Source organism: Carassius carassius, chromosome 18 (genome assembly GCF_963082965.1).
Source record: "Carassius carassius chromosome 18, fCarCar2.1, whole genome shotgun sequence".
NCBI lineage: Eukaryota > Metazoa > Chordata > Actinopteri > Cypriniformes > Cyprinidae > Carassius > Carassius carassius.
The window spans coordinates 814405-829547 of record NC_081772.1 but is presented as its reverse complement, the minus strand read 5'-3'; the positions used below and the strand labels follow the sequence as shown (position 1 = coordinate 829547).

Here is a 15143-nt window from a genome sequence, read left to right as displayed (position 1 = left end):
GGCGCGAGACGAGACGGCTAGCACGAGCTGTTAGCCTCCATTTGAACACAAACACTCTCAGCAGAAAATGAAGCTCCGCTGCTGGAGGGAAGCAGCTAGTTAGTGATGTCAGCCATCAAAGGGAGGCTGCTGATTGGCCGGAGGAGATCACATGATCTCTAGCGGCAGAGGGCTGGCTGGGGAGGCTGCTGATTGGCTGGCGGGGGTCGGGGAGGGACTTATGAATTCATATTTTATCAAATCAATAAAAGTCACATACAACATTTTTTATCCAAATTCTGTTTTTCATATTAAAGATTCAGATAAAATTTTTAATGGGCAAATTAAATAAATAAATACAAAAATGGTGCCTACTCAATTTGTTTAATAAATCTTTAACAATTTATAAAACATCTTACAATATCAGTTCCATATTAAACGTGTTTTATTTTACAAAACATTTTGTCTTGTCTGTTTAAATTTTAATGAAATCAGTGTTTTTATGATTTTATATTAATTCAGCATCCGAAACGGTAGTTTTTATAAATTAAATAAATGCATACAAAATAATAAAATTAAATAAATGCATACAATATGAACCTAACCTGAACACCTTAGCAACCACATACTATCACCGTAGAAGCAACCCGCACTGACCTAGCAACCGCATTTCAACACAATAAACGCACTTCACAAAAGCCTCTTTCATCACATTCTTATTCATCATCAAACTCTGATGTTTTCTGAATAATGCAATCTGTTGTTTCACTAAAATGCATAATTTAGCAGGAAACATGCTCTCCTGTGCGGGAAACAAAAGCCCTGTCCGCTGCTGGTAAACCAAGAGAAAGCGCTGACACATCAGTTAGTGACAGCACAGCTTCTCCGACGCAGGACAAAGAGCGACCGCAGCCCAACACTGACAGGAAACTACATCTCAACACCTGCAGATGCTCATCTGTTCACACACACACACACACACACACACATACACACACACACACACACACACACACACACTCACACACACACACACACACACACACATCCACACACACACACACACACACACACACACACTCACTCACACACTCACACACACACACACTCACACACACACACACACACACACACACACTCACACACACACACACACACACACACATACACACACACACACACACTCACACACACACACACTGAGCAAGATCCACCCCCCCCCCCCCCACACTAAAACACCTATACTGGATATTATATATCTATATTATTATTACATGCATATAAATAGCATTTATATTGTTACTGGTTTACTGTCTGGAAATAAACTATATTTTATACTAATATATACAGGTCCTTCTCAAAAAATTAGCATATTGTGATAAAGTTCATTATTTTCCATAATGTAATGATAAAAATTAAACTTTCATATATTTTAGATTCATTGCACACCAACTGAAATATTTCAGGTCTTTTATTGTTTTAATACTGATGATTTTGGCATACAGCTCATGAAAACCCAAAATGCCTGTCTCAAATAATTAGCATATCATGAAAAGGTTCTCTAAACAAGCTATTAACCTAATCATCTGAATCAACTAATTAACTCTAAACACCTGCAAAAGATTCCTGAGGCTTTTAAAAACTCCCAGCCTGGTTCATTACTCAAAACCGCAATCATGGGTAAGACTGCCGACCTGACTGCTGTCCAGAAGGCCATCATTGACACCCTCAAGCAAGAGGGTAAGACACAGAAAGAAATTTCTGAACGAACAGGCTGTTCCCAGAGTGCTGTATCAAGGCACCTCAGTGGGAAGTCTGTGGGAAGGAAAAAGTGTGGCAAAAAACGCTGCACAACAAGAAGAGGTGACCGGACCCTGAGGAAGATTGTGGAGAAGGACCGATTCCAGACCTTGGGAGACCTGCAGAAGCAGTGGACTGAGTCTGGAGTAGAAACATCCAGAGCCACCGTGCACAGGCGTGTGCAGGAAATGGGCTACAGGTGCCGCATTCCCCAGGTCAAGCCACTTTTGAACCAGAAACAGCGGCAGAAGGGCCTGGGCTACAGAGAAGCAGCACTGGACTTTTGGACAAATTTTGCATGTCATTCGTAAATCAAGGTGCCAGAGTCTGGAGGAAGACTGGGGAGAAGGAAATACCAAAATGCCTGAAGTCCAGTGTCAAGTACCCACAGTCAGTGATGGTCTGGGGTGCCATGTCAGCTGCTGGTGTTGGTCCACTGTGTTTTATCAAGGGCAGGGTCAATGCAGCTAGTTATCAGGAGATTTTGGAGCACTTCATGCTTCCATCTGCTGAAAAGCTTTATGGAGATGAAGATTTCGTTTTTCAGCACGACCTGGCACCTGCTCACAGTGCCAAAACCACTGGTAAATGGTTTACTGACCATGGTATTACTGTGCTCAATTGGCCTGCCAACTCTCCTGACCTGAACCCCATAGAGAATCTGTGGGATATTGTGAAGAGAAAGTTGAGAGACGCAAGACCCAACACTCTGGATGAGCTTAAGGCCGCTATCGAAGCATCCTGGGCCTCCATAACACCTCAGCAGTGCCACAGGCTGATTGCCTCCATGCCACGCCGCATTGAAGCAGTCATTTCTGCAAAAGGATTCCCCACCAAGTATTGAGTGCAAAACTGAACATAATTATTTGAAGGTTGACTTTTTTTGTATTAAAAACACTTTTCTTTTATTGGTCGGATGAAATATGCTAATTTTTTGAGACAGGCATTTTGGGTTTTCATGAGCTGTATGCCAAAATCATCAGTATTAAAACAATAAAAGACCTGAAATATTTCAGTTGGTGTGCAATGAATCTAAAATATCATTACATTATGGAAAATAATGAACTTTATCACAATATGCTAATTTTTTGAGAAGGACCTGTAAATATATATATATATATATATATATATATATATATATATATACATATATATATATTGTGACTTTTAGAAAGTAAAAATATGGAATATTTCAGATGCATTTGTCTTACTCTTATTAAATATTAAATAATATATCATGTATTAAATTATATTGATATTTATTTAATTTCAGAAATAGTTTACTGTAATATGTATATGTAGAGCATAAAAAGGCTCTTTATGTATATATGTAAAAACATTTATTATATTTTTATTATATATTTAATTCATAATGATTGTTAAATAATATTTATAAATTAAATAATTAAAAAACCGAACAATTTATTAACAATTATAACAATTGTTATATATTTTTTATTACATTCATATATACTATATATATATATATATATATATAAATTTTTTTGCTGATTGTTATATAATTTATTTGTTATGATGTGTGTGTGTATTACAAAATAAAGAAATACAGGGAAAAAAAGATTAATATTGTGAAATATTATTGCGTTTTGAAATAACCATTTTCCATTTTAATATACTTTAGAATATAATTAATCCTTTGATGCAAAGCCGAATTTTTAACAGCCGTTACTGTTACGTTAATTATTGTAACATTAAACACTGCACTGGTTTCTTTTTTTTTTCTTTTTTTTGAAAGAGATTAATGCTTTTATTCATCGAGGACGCATAAAACCGGTCAAAAGTGGCAGTAAAGACATTTATAATGTTAGAAAAGATTTATATTTCAAATAAATGCTGTTTTTTTGAACGTACATTATATGCACCAGTAATATTGCAGAACAGTTTTCACGATCCAATCAGAGATCAGATCCTGCGCCTCACCTTTGAGCGCGGACAGCTTCTGCAGCTCTCGACTGAGACGAGCTCGGAGTCTGATATATTATATATATATATATATATATATATATATATATATATATATATATATATATATATATTTAATTTTTTTTTCTCCACAATTAACAAATCGAAATGGTTTTTAATTTAAACTTGCGGTGCATTTCATGTGTTTTATTTTACACTGAGGAGAGCATTAATTATGAATAACGTGTGCATTATAAACATTATTAATCTTTATTATTAATGCATATTAATCATTATGCATCTCTCAGTTTGAAATGTTGTCCACTGATGGAAAGTATGTGTGTATTATTTCGCTGCCATCTGCTGGACATCCGGGAACTACAGCGAATACACGTGACAACTTGAGTCCAAGCTGAATGACGAAACTGAGGATAAGAAACTGAATTCAGTCGCAATAAAATAATTCAACATATTAATGTAAATCTGTGAAAATATCTCCAGTTGATCCCACAAACTCTGATCCTATCATTAGTTTGATCTGAGCTCTATAAATGCATGAATAAATACATTTAAAAATAAATATATGAAATACATGAAACGAAACAAGTAAATATAAGTTAAAAAAAAGAGAATAAAAATAAATACAGAATATAATTCATATATGAAAAGGTAATACAAATAAATTCCGGATACAATTTTATTACAAATGAACTATATTTGTTTTTATCAAATCATTGATTTCTTTATTTTCCTGTTATTACAGTTATTTTTAATTTCTGCAGATTAGTCCTTCCTATGGAACATTATAACTTTTTTTTTGTAGTTTTTGTTTCCAAGGGAAATAAAATTGTAAAATATAAGAATATATTACTGTAATATTTACTTAAATTGATGCCGTCTCTTACATGTCTAGATAGAATGGTTTTCATATGGCTTAATATTTTTAATAAGGCTGTAATGGTTAACACATTTGTATTATTATAAATATTTTCATAACGTATTTATTAGTAAGTTACAATAAGGTTGTATATTTTTAAACCCTTTTTAAAACAGCCTTCAATGTATTGTGTGTCTTAAAAACACACAATAAATAAATGCATGAATGAGTACATTTAAAAAATAAATGCAGAAATTAAATATGTGAAATAAATGAAAGAATAAGTAGATAAAAATTTAAAAGAAAAAAAAAATGTTCCTAAAAGCTTGTAAATTGAAACGGATTCAGATGCAGCAGGAGTGTTTCTGATACAGCAAGCTTTATTTCAGGATCCCGTCATGTTAATAATACAGTATCGGTGTTTAATTTACATTAAGACACTCAAATCAACATTAATTAATAAATACAAAACAAGTGTATACACAACTCAAACGAATATAAAAGGGAATGTGGCATGGGGAGAGTTTTCCGAGAGCTTTTACAAACAAAGCTGGAATGAACAGGAAGTGAATCAGTGATCGGAGCATGATGAAATCTCTTTACAGATGAAGCGGTCAGTCGGTCAGTCGACCTCCTCCATGCGGGACGCGTCCTCGTCTCCCTCCAGCGCAGGCATGTCCTCGACGGGGGCCGAGCTCGGCTCTTCTATGCACACATCGTCCTCGTCGATGCCTGAAACACAAACCTGGTTAAAATGCTGGTTTGGGAAATGCAATCTGTTGTATTTCAGTTCTCAGACCCACCTAGTCCCAGTTTGATCATCCTGTAGATGCGGTTGGAGTGTGTTTGTGGGTCGTCCAGCGTGAAGCCCGAGGAGAGCAGAGCCGTCTCGAACAGCAGGATCACCAGATCCTTCACTGATTTGTCGTTCTTGTCGGTTTCTGCTTTCTGGCGGAGCGTCTGGACGATGGGGTGATCGGGGTTGATCTCCAGGTGCTTCTTGGCTGCCATGTAGCCCATGGTGGAGTTATCCCTCAGAGCCTGGGCCTTCATGATCCTCTCCATGTTGGCCGTCCAGCCGTAGGTGCTTGTGACGATACAGCAGGGAGAAGACACCAGACGGTTCGAGACGCTCACCTGACACAGAGATCAACAGAGCGTTAGCAATCAAATGTTTCAAAAATTAGTGAAAAGATTCAACTAAATAATTTTCTGAATTATATTTGACATGCATTTACAATATTATTGTTTTTTTCACAGTATAAATTAAAATATAAAGCTGCCATTTAAATTTTAGGGAAAAAGTGCAAATGATTTAAATCTAAAATCTGATTAAAATACTGACAAACTACATGGAATGAATATAAATAAGGTTAAAATTAATAAAAAAAAATTGATTAAAACCTTTTACATTTTAGAAAATAGTTGGAAAATTTTTTAATAATTAACAAAATTTATTTAGATTAATTAGAATTTTTTTTTAAATAGATAAAAATACAACAAATAAAATAGAGTTTAAAATTTATTTTAGCATTTTAGGAATGGTGTATAAATAAATAAATATGGAATTAACTAAATATAAGATCAAGCTAAGATTGATTTTATTTCTTTTTAATAAAAATACATCAAATAAAAATGGAGATTAAAATTAATTTAGAAAATAAAAATAAAACCTTTTTACTAATAAATATAATGTTAAAATTAATTAATAAAAAAAATAGACAAAAACCTTTTACATTTTAGAAACAGTGGAAAAATGTAATAAATAATTACCTAAATATAAGATTAAACTAAATAGATAAATGTGCTTTTTTTAAATAGATAAAAATACAACAAAAAAAATTAAATAGACATTCAAATTAATAAAAAAAAAATAGATAAAAACCTTTGGAACATAGTGTAAAAAAGAAAGTAGTTAACAAAATATAAGATTAAACTAAATACATCAAATAAATAAAATTGAGATTAAAAGTAATTATTAAACAGATAAAAATCTTTTACATTTTAGGAACAGTGTAAAATAAATAACAAAATATAAGATTAAGATAAATAGATAAATTTGATTCTATTTGTTTTAATAAAAATACTACGAATAAAATAAAATAGAGATTAAAATTAATTTAGAAAGTAAATTATAAAATAAAAAAATACTTAATATAGAACAATATAACATAATAATAAAACAAAACTATAACATACTGTATAATAATAATATAACAAAATATAAGATTAAACTAAATAGATAAATTAGATAAAAATACAACAACAAAAAATAAATAAAATAGAGATTTAAATTTATGGAAAAAAATAGATAAAAACCTTTTACATTTTAGAAATAGTGTAACAATTTTTTTTATAAATAATTAACAATATAAGATTAAACTAAATAGATAAATTGGGTTTTAAAACATTAGCCTAATATATATATAAAAAAAAAACACATAAATAATAAATAAAAAAGTAAATGTAATCAGATGTAAATGTAACAACTAAATATTATCCAAATAATGTTTTATATGTTTATAATGTGTCGTCATCTTTTATATCTCAGTACGTGATCTTTACCTTCTCCACTTTCTTCTCCAGGATGTCTTTCATGATCTTGCACAGGTTCTCAAACGTGGCCTTCTTCTCCTCCTGCTTCTTCTTCTCGTCCTCATCCTCGGGCAGCTCCAGACCCTCTTTGGTCACTGATACCAGGTTCTTGCCATCGTATTCCTTCAGCTGCTGGACGCAGTATTCATCGATGGGCTCGATCATGTAGATCACCTCCAGACCAGCTTTACGCAGACGCTCCACAAAAGCAGAGTTGGCCACCTGATCTTTAGTCTCACCTTTGGAGAAGAAGAAGCATGCAAACGTGAGTTACAGTCATGAATACAGTGATGTCCAGTGCATGGAGAGCTCAGGGCGTCTGTACCAGTGATGTAGTAGATGTGCTTCTGACTGTCCTTCATGCGAGACACATAGTCCTTGAGGGACACCATCTCGTCTCCAGAAGATGATGTGTAATATCGGAGCAGGTCTGAGAGTTTCTTCCTGTTCTGAGAGTCTTCATGGATGCCCAGCTGTGTGGCGGGAAAATACTCTTCAGTTAAAGACGACTAATGTTCAATAATATTATCAATTTGACTGCACTGAATTCAGCTGAATAATCAAACCGTTGTGTTATAGACACATTAAAGAATCTGAGGTTTTTGCTTTTTTGTAGCAATTTGCAAAAAGGTTGTATTTTTTTTTGTTTTTGTTTTATAGAAATAAATAAAAATAGCTCAAATACAGCTAACAAAAGTGATAAATATCACAAAACTAAATATTTTAAAAAATAATGATTTTTCACAGCATAAATTGGGACTTTTAACATGAAAATTAAAATTTGAGGGACATAATAAATACACATTAATAATAATAAAATATTAGATTAAACTAAATAGATAGCGAATTAAATGTAAAAAAAAAAGATAAATATAACTAACAAATTTGGTATTCAAGCTATCGATTTTTAAACATTTATGTTTATAAATATGCTTCAAAATTTTTTAAACATTTTTCTTTTTAGTTACTATTTAAAATAAAGTTGTACATTTGTAAACATTGATGTTTTCAAGTTAACGAGTGCATCAATATAAGTGCTTTTGTAAAATGCAGTGCAGTATTTAATCACCTTTATCCTGTTCCAGTGAACTGAACCGAGTTTATCAGAATGACTCTATATAATATGGTACAAATGATGGATTTTGTGACATTAAAGCTGTTATTTTCCTCTTTATCTCTGTTGAAGCTGCTTTGAATCCATCTCTAGTGTAGAAACGACGCTGAGTCGTCTACAGAGCCTCGGTCTGCTCACCTTGATGTTCTTGGAGAACTGCTCGTAGTATTTCTTGTAGTTGTCTTTGTCCTCCGAGAGTTCGATGAAGAGCTCCAGACACTTCTTGACCAGGTTCTTGCGGATGACCTTCAGGATCTTGCTCTGCTGAAGCATCTCTCTGGAGATGTTGAGCGGCAGATCCTCAGAGTCCACAACACCCTTAATGAAGTCTGGTGAAGACAGGTGAACCCGTTAACATTTAAACTCTCTGTTGTCTTGTTTCTAGGAATGAACTCCTGAGAGGCTTACTGAGGTATTCTGGGATGAGCTCGTCACAGTTGTCCATGATGAAGACCCTGCGCACGTACAGCTTGATGTTGTTCTTCTTCTTCTTGTTCTCGAACAGATCGAATGGAGCTCTGCGAGGCACAAAGAGCAGCGCGCGGAACTCCAGCTGACCCTCCACAGAGAAGTGCTGCGAGGAGAGAACAGCCACAGAAGGTCAGAGTTCAGGAGAACGGGATGTTTGGGACAGAGTACTACGCCTGCGATGCTTCATGTGTTTAATATCACATATGCAACCACAAACATTATGATCAATAGCACGCTACGTCGTCACATGATCTATTTGTTATGTGTGGTGTCAGTTCTTTAAGAAATAAAAATGTTGCATGTTTAATATTTTACTAAAATATCATTTTTTTTAAAGTCTGATTGAATGGGTAAAAAAAAAGCTAAATCTAAAAAAAAAAAATAAAAAATAAAAATATTTTCAATTTTAGTTTTTTTTTTTTATGATTTATTCATATTTTTATTTTATTTTTTATACAGTTTTATAATGTTTGTCTGTTTATTAGGGGCGTAACAGTACACAAACATGACTGTTTTTATAAACAGTGGTTTACTGAAGAAATAGCTCTTTCTTTAAATACATTTAATTATAAAAAAATAAATTCTAAGGGATTAAAATCTATCAAAGCTATAGGGAGCTCTTTCACATAATTAACAACAGAGACCAAACTGAAATTAAATTACTATTTCAACATTTAAAAAACACTCAAATTACAAAAAAAAAAATGATATGCAAATGCACATAATGAAGTTTTTAAATTCTGAAAATTTAAATTGTATTTGTTATATAAATATAATCATTTAAACAGTGGCTCTTATGGCTTTTGCTCTAGTAACAAATTTATTCAAATATACGTTAAATAATTAAGACATCACTAACAGGTAAATAAGTAAAATATGAGTATGAAGTCTAATATTTAGCGAAATGATCTTCTTTATAGCACACTAACGAGGGAAATTAAAAGCCACGTACCTTTTTCCAGTCGTAAACTTATTGTTTGATAAGTAATATGCATTGCTAAGAATTCATTTGAACAACTTTAAAGATGATTTTCTCAATATTTCGATTTTTTTACTCCGATTTTCAAATAGCTGTCTCTCAGACAGATCTCATCCGATCCTAACAAACCACACATGGATGGAGAGATGATTTTATTGTCACCTTAACAGCCAGGTGGTCCTCCCAGTCGTTGGTCAGACTCTTGTAGAACTCGCCGTACTCCTCGTTAGTGATGTCATCAGGGTTACGGGTCCACAGGGGCTTGGTCTTGTTCAGCTCCTCCTGGTCGATGTACTTCTCCTTGATCTTCTTCTTCTTCTTCTTCTTGTCGGAGCTCTTGTCATCGTGGTCCTCGTCGTCGGAGCCCACGTCTTCGATCTCGGGCTTGTCCTCGTCCTTCTCTTCCTCCTTCTCCTCTTCCTCCGCCTCGTCGTCGCTCACCTCTTTGTCGCGCTCCTTCTCGACCTGACGAGATGATTGAATCATTCAAACAAAAGCTGCACGTGAAGTTTTAAGATTTGCACAGATGCCATCAAGAGCTAAATTAGTCAGTTTCTATGAATGTTGGGATATAATTCTTCATTCAAGAACTTGGCAAACGTGTTTCCAGGATCCTTCTTGAATATTTGCTGCCGATGTTTTCATGTATTTTTGAGGATAAGATTTTAAAAATAAATATTTAATGACTTTACATGCCAGATTTAAGAAGCATAAACATTGGAATGTGTTATTAAATCACTGAATTATTGCCTTTGAAGCTAATTTAACTAAATATAACTTTGTTTTAAATGTAAAAAAAACACATAAATGTAATCAATATTTTAATTTTTTTTAAAGTATTACAAATATTTAATTAGTATATTTAAGATAAAAAAGGGGGAAAAAAGGAATTAAATTGTCATTACATGTGTCATGTAACCTTTTACAGGCATCAAAACACCACAAACATGTGAATGTGTTCCTAAATTATTCAAATATTAATTAAGTTGATATAACAGTTTAACTATATTTTTTTATATACAATTTTTAAAATGCATGTCATGTGACCACATGTAAATGTGTTGTTAAATTACTGAAATATTAATATTTAACTATAATTTACAAGCTAATAAAGTTTTAATTATACAAACTTCAAATCTTTTAAATATTTAATGTTTTAAAAATGAAAAACAAAAAATATTTGTTTATCTGCATGTCACTAATAAACATTAAAGAAGCATGAGCAGGAGAATGTGTTATTAAATTACTGAAATATCACCTTCAAAGTTATTAATTAACTATATTTTTTATTTACACAAATTAAAAAAATTATATTAATTTTTTTGAATGTAAAAAAAATAATTAAAATATTTAAAATATAAAAAAAATATAATACCAATGTTTAATTAGTATATTTTAAAATAATAATAATTTGTTTAGATGCATGTCATTTATAAACAACAGAGAAGGATAACCGTTTAATATAATTGAAATATTAAGTCCAGGAAGACTAAAAAAAGAGTTTGGGAATGCCTTATTTTTCCATTAAGTAGTCAAAGCCCTTACGAAGAGTGTGATGGGGTAGCCGATGAACTGCGAGTGCTTCTTGACGATCTCTTTGATCCGTCGCTCTTCGATGTACTCCGTCTGATCCTCCTTCAGATGCAGGATCACTCTAGTTCCTCGACCGATCGGCTCGGCTACAGAGAGACAAACATCTGTTAGCCTTCAGCTCACAGTGTTTCAGTCGAATCGATCATGAGATCACACGACACTCACAGCTGTCCACTTTAACGGTGAAGGATCCTCCAGCGGAAGATTCCCAGGCGTACTGCTCGTCATCGTTGTGTTTGGTGATGACCGTCACTTTCTCGGCCACTAAGTAGGCGGAATAGAAGCCCACTCCGAACTGACCGATCATGGAGATGTCCGCTCCGGCCTGCAGAGCCTCCATGAAGGCCTTGGTGCCGGATTTGGCGATGGTTCCCAGGTTGTTGATGAGGTCAGCTTTGGTCATGCCGATGCCGGTGTCGACGAGGGTCAGCGTGCGCTCTTGTTTGTTGGGAATGATTTCGATTTTAAGGTCTTTTCCTGAGTCCAGCTTGCTCGGGTCTGTGAGACTCTCATAGCGGATTTTATCCAGAGCCTGATGGAAGGTACAAATATTTTATTTAGTTTTACAGTTCCTTTAGATCATTTAATCAGCGTTTATAACACAGAAAATGTCATGTGCATCTTTGTATATTTATTTTATTATTTTATTAATGAGTGTTAGCGTGAAAAATATGAAAGCTGCATGCTATTTTTATTTTAAATATATTTTTGGCATTCAAATTACTTGGCATTCAAAATTTATATTTCTTGTAATGCGATTTTGTTATTTTTGTTACTTATTAATCAGTAAGCAATAAAGATATAAAAGCAATAAAGCAATAAAGATAGCAATAATAAAAAAAATATTTTTCTTTAAGTAAAATTAAAGATATGTTTACTGAAGCAATGTTTACTTAATAAAATGCTTTTTTTTTTAAATATGATTTAATTATTATTATTTTGCATTTATTTTTTAAAAAGCACTGTTATATTTTTTTGCAGCGTGCTTCTGTTTTTATAGTTTTGTTACTGTTTATGTTTTTACTGAAGTAATGTTTACCTGAAGATTAAATGCAGTTGTTTAATATGGTTTATTTATAATAATCAGTTTGCGTTAATTTAAAAAGCACTGTTTTATTGCTTGCAACATGCTTATTTTTTTATTAATTTATTACTGTCTAACCGGTAAATAATAACCATAATAATCAATGTAGCCTTGAAGTAAAAAATAAAAAACATTTTGTTGTGCTTTTATGCTTTATTTAACGTTTATTTATTATATATAATCTTTTAATGATTATTTAAAATGTTCTAATAATTAAAAAAGGATATATTACAAATATTTGCATGCCATTAATCAACATAAAACATATAAATGCGCAAATACTGAAATATTACCTTTAATCACTGGTAACTAACTAAATAACTTTATTCACTTAATTTTGATTAATCTATTGACTGACTAAACCTTTTTCCTTATTAAATAATATAAAAATTATGTTGTTGTGATTTTATGTTATTTTAAATTTCGATTTATGCATAATCATACAAAGAAATACATAACCAATTTTTGTGTAGTGTTATCGACTATAGATACGAGTATGCACACTTTGAATGTAGTTATGGTTATTACTACGTTACTCACTAGTCACTATACTATTACTCAAGTCTTTGGCAGCACAGATGCGTACATCTGAAGAGTTGGAGATGAGCTCCCTGAGGAAGATCTCTTTGTTGGAATAGAAAGTGTTGATGATGAGAGACATCAGCTGAGCGATCTCAGCCTGGAAGGCGAAGGTCTCCGCTTCCTCCTCCATCATCGGCTGGTCGTGTGCCTCCGGCATCTGGGACACAAACACACACTTATTATGCATTTGTATTCTAGGGTCATCAGGTCTTACGCAATAAATCCATCTATTGTTTTTGTCTTAAAAAGTGAAAGGTGGGTAGATGTATTAAAGCAAAACCAGATAAAGTTATCAACAAGATCGTGAAATCGAAAGTGAAAGCGCCCGAAGCTGGGCTTATAGAAGCAAAAGAGGAACTAATTTTAGACAACAAATAATACTTTTCTGATGCATTTTAGTTAAATATTTATTTATTATTTTGAGGAGGTTGTTTGGTATTTAATACTATTTGTGCAATAATTATAGTCCATTAACTGCCACTTTTTATATATATATATATATATATATATATATATATATATATATATACATACATATATTAGGGATGCACGATCATGATTTTTCATGGCCGATTCCGATACTGATTTTTCGGCCGAAAAAAAAAAACAAAAACCGGCCGATTGCCGATAGCGTATTTTAATCAAAAAACAGCCGGTTCCGATTTATGGCCGGTCAACCGGTGCATCCCTAATATATATATATATATATATTAATCAGTCAGTAAAAAAAAAGTATTTGTTTTAACCATGTAAAATTTTTAAATAAAGACATTACTGAATAAATGCTTTTCATAAAAATGCATCAAGGATTAATGCAATTGTTAAATTTTTATTTAATTATAATAATTAATTTGCATTCATTTAAAAAGCACTGTTGTATTATTTTTTATTAATTTATTACCGACTAAACTAATAGTAATACTATTTATTTAATACTTTGAGGAGATCGTTTGGTACCAAATACTATTTGTGCAATAATTATAATCCATTAATAGCCACTTAAAAATATTTTTTCTAATATTAATCAGTCAATAATACAAACATTTTTTTAAAATAGATCTTCTCAGTTTTAGTTCAATAATGTTTAGCTACTATTTTGCAATAATTATGTTCCATTAATGGCTACTTAAAAATATTTAAAACACTTATACTATACTGTATAACCTTTCTAAGTCATTTAAGGAATCATAACATGGATTTATTCACATGCATTAATTCTATATTCTGATATATTGAGTCCCACGCAAAGGCGGAACTCGAGCGCCTCCTGTCGGTCCGAGCGGCTCATTACAAGCTTCTAGAAGATACTAAACTCTTTAACATGCGGCACAAATAAGTGAATTAGACACTGCACTGCATACTATTCAGTTATTAAAACACCAGTGCATTCTGTTACACTTTAAGCTTTAATAATAGCAACAAAGTCTATAAAAATCACATATAATGAGGTCCGTGCATGTGTAATAACTCCTCGAATGCGTTCATAAGCGCATTTAACGTTAAATCTGATGGAAATCCTCTGAGGTAACGTAATTTAACAACTCCAGATGGTCTGAGGAGTGCAATATGCCGAATTAAACACACTAACAGCAACCTTATGATGTTAAAACACATTTGAAATTGAGATAGGAAATTAAAGAACTAGCGCAGCGGCTTCTCAACTGTCAAAAGAGTGTTGACGAATAGCTGAAGCGCGAATAAACGGCGAATATCACGGCGAAAAGAGATAAAAGTTGGCGAGTTGGGATGTTATTTAGAGTCTGTATTCTTACCTTGAATGGTGTGTTGGAGTAAATTATATTAAGCGGCTGTCTTTAAGGCTTGTAGAGTTTTCTCCTCAGCTGTCACTGAGCTCCGGGGGATCCTCTTATATACGTAAAGACGGGAGCGCGGACGCTCCAGAAATCTCTCGAATCTTCTCAACGCTTTCCAATGGAAGCAGGGGGAGGGGCTTGACTGTCAATCATCCCCGCGCGCCTCCGTTTACAACCGTTAAAGTGGGGCGTGGCCAAAACTGAGGTGAAATTTCTAGATCGCTAGAAGCGAAATAAAAAGTGACTCCAGATCATCTTTATCATTCATTTATTAAAAACTTTCAACTTTGGTTTACAAAAAAAAAAAGTTTATATTAGAAAAGGTCAGAAAA

The 15143-nt window shown here is 32.9% G+C and overlaps 1 protein-coding gene across 2 annotated transcripts; it reads right to left on the bottom strand.

Moving 5' to 3' along the window:
• Positions 1-4936: 4936 nt before the first annotated feature.
• Positions 4937-14927, bottom strand: LOC132092044 (heat shock protein HSP 90-alpha). Of its 2 annotated transcripts, XM_059498103.1 has the most exons (11): positions 14770-14927; positions 13002-13154; positions 11497-11863; positions 11284-11417; positions 9901-10203; positions 8697-8862; positions 8427-8617; positions 7500-7647; positions 7145-7413; positions 5383-5716; positions 4937-5311 (listed from the first exon to the last, which is right to left on the bottom strand). In XM_059498103.1, the coding sequence occupies exons 2-11, from the start codon at positions 13152-13154 to the stop codon at positions 5202-5204; spliced, it is 2175 nt and encodes a 724-aa protein (XP_059354086.1). In that variant the 5' UTR covers positions 14770-14927; the 3' UTR covers positions 4937-5201. The 2 variants fall into 2 exon arrangements, with proteins under 2 accessions (XP_059354086.1, XP_059354087.1); XM_059498104.1 differs by lacking the exon at positions 14770-14927 and having other exon boundaries at positions 12956-13093.
• Positions 14928-15143: the final 216 nt, after the last annotated feature.

Excerpts from the sequence above, each read along its gene's own strand:
- LOC132092044 (XM_059498103.1), bottom strand. The coding sequence starts at position 13,154 with ATGCCGGAGGCACACGACCAGCCGATGATGGAGGAGGAAGCGGAGACC. Across the intron at positions 8,863-9,900 it reads AGGACCACCTGGCTGTTAAG|CACTTCTCTGTGGAGGGTCA; the intron begins GTGACAATAAAA and ends CTCTCCTCGCAG. Across the intron at positions 7,648-8,426 it reads AGTTCTCCAAGAACATCAAG|CTGGGCATCCATGAAGACTC; the intron begins GTGAGCAGACCG and ends CCCGCCACACAG.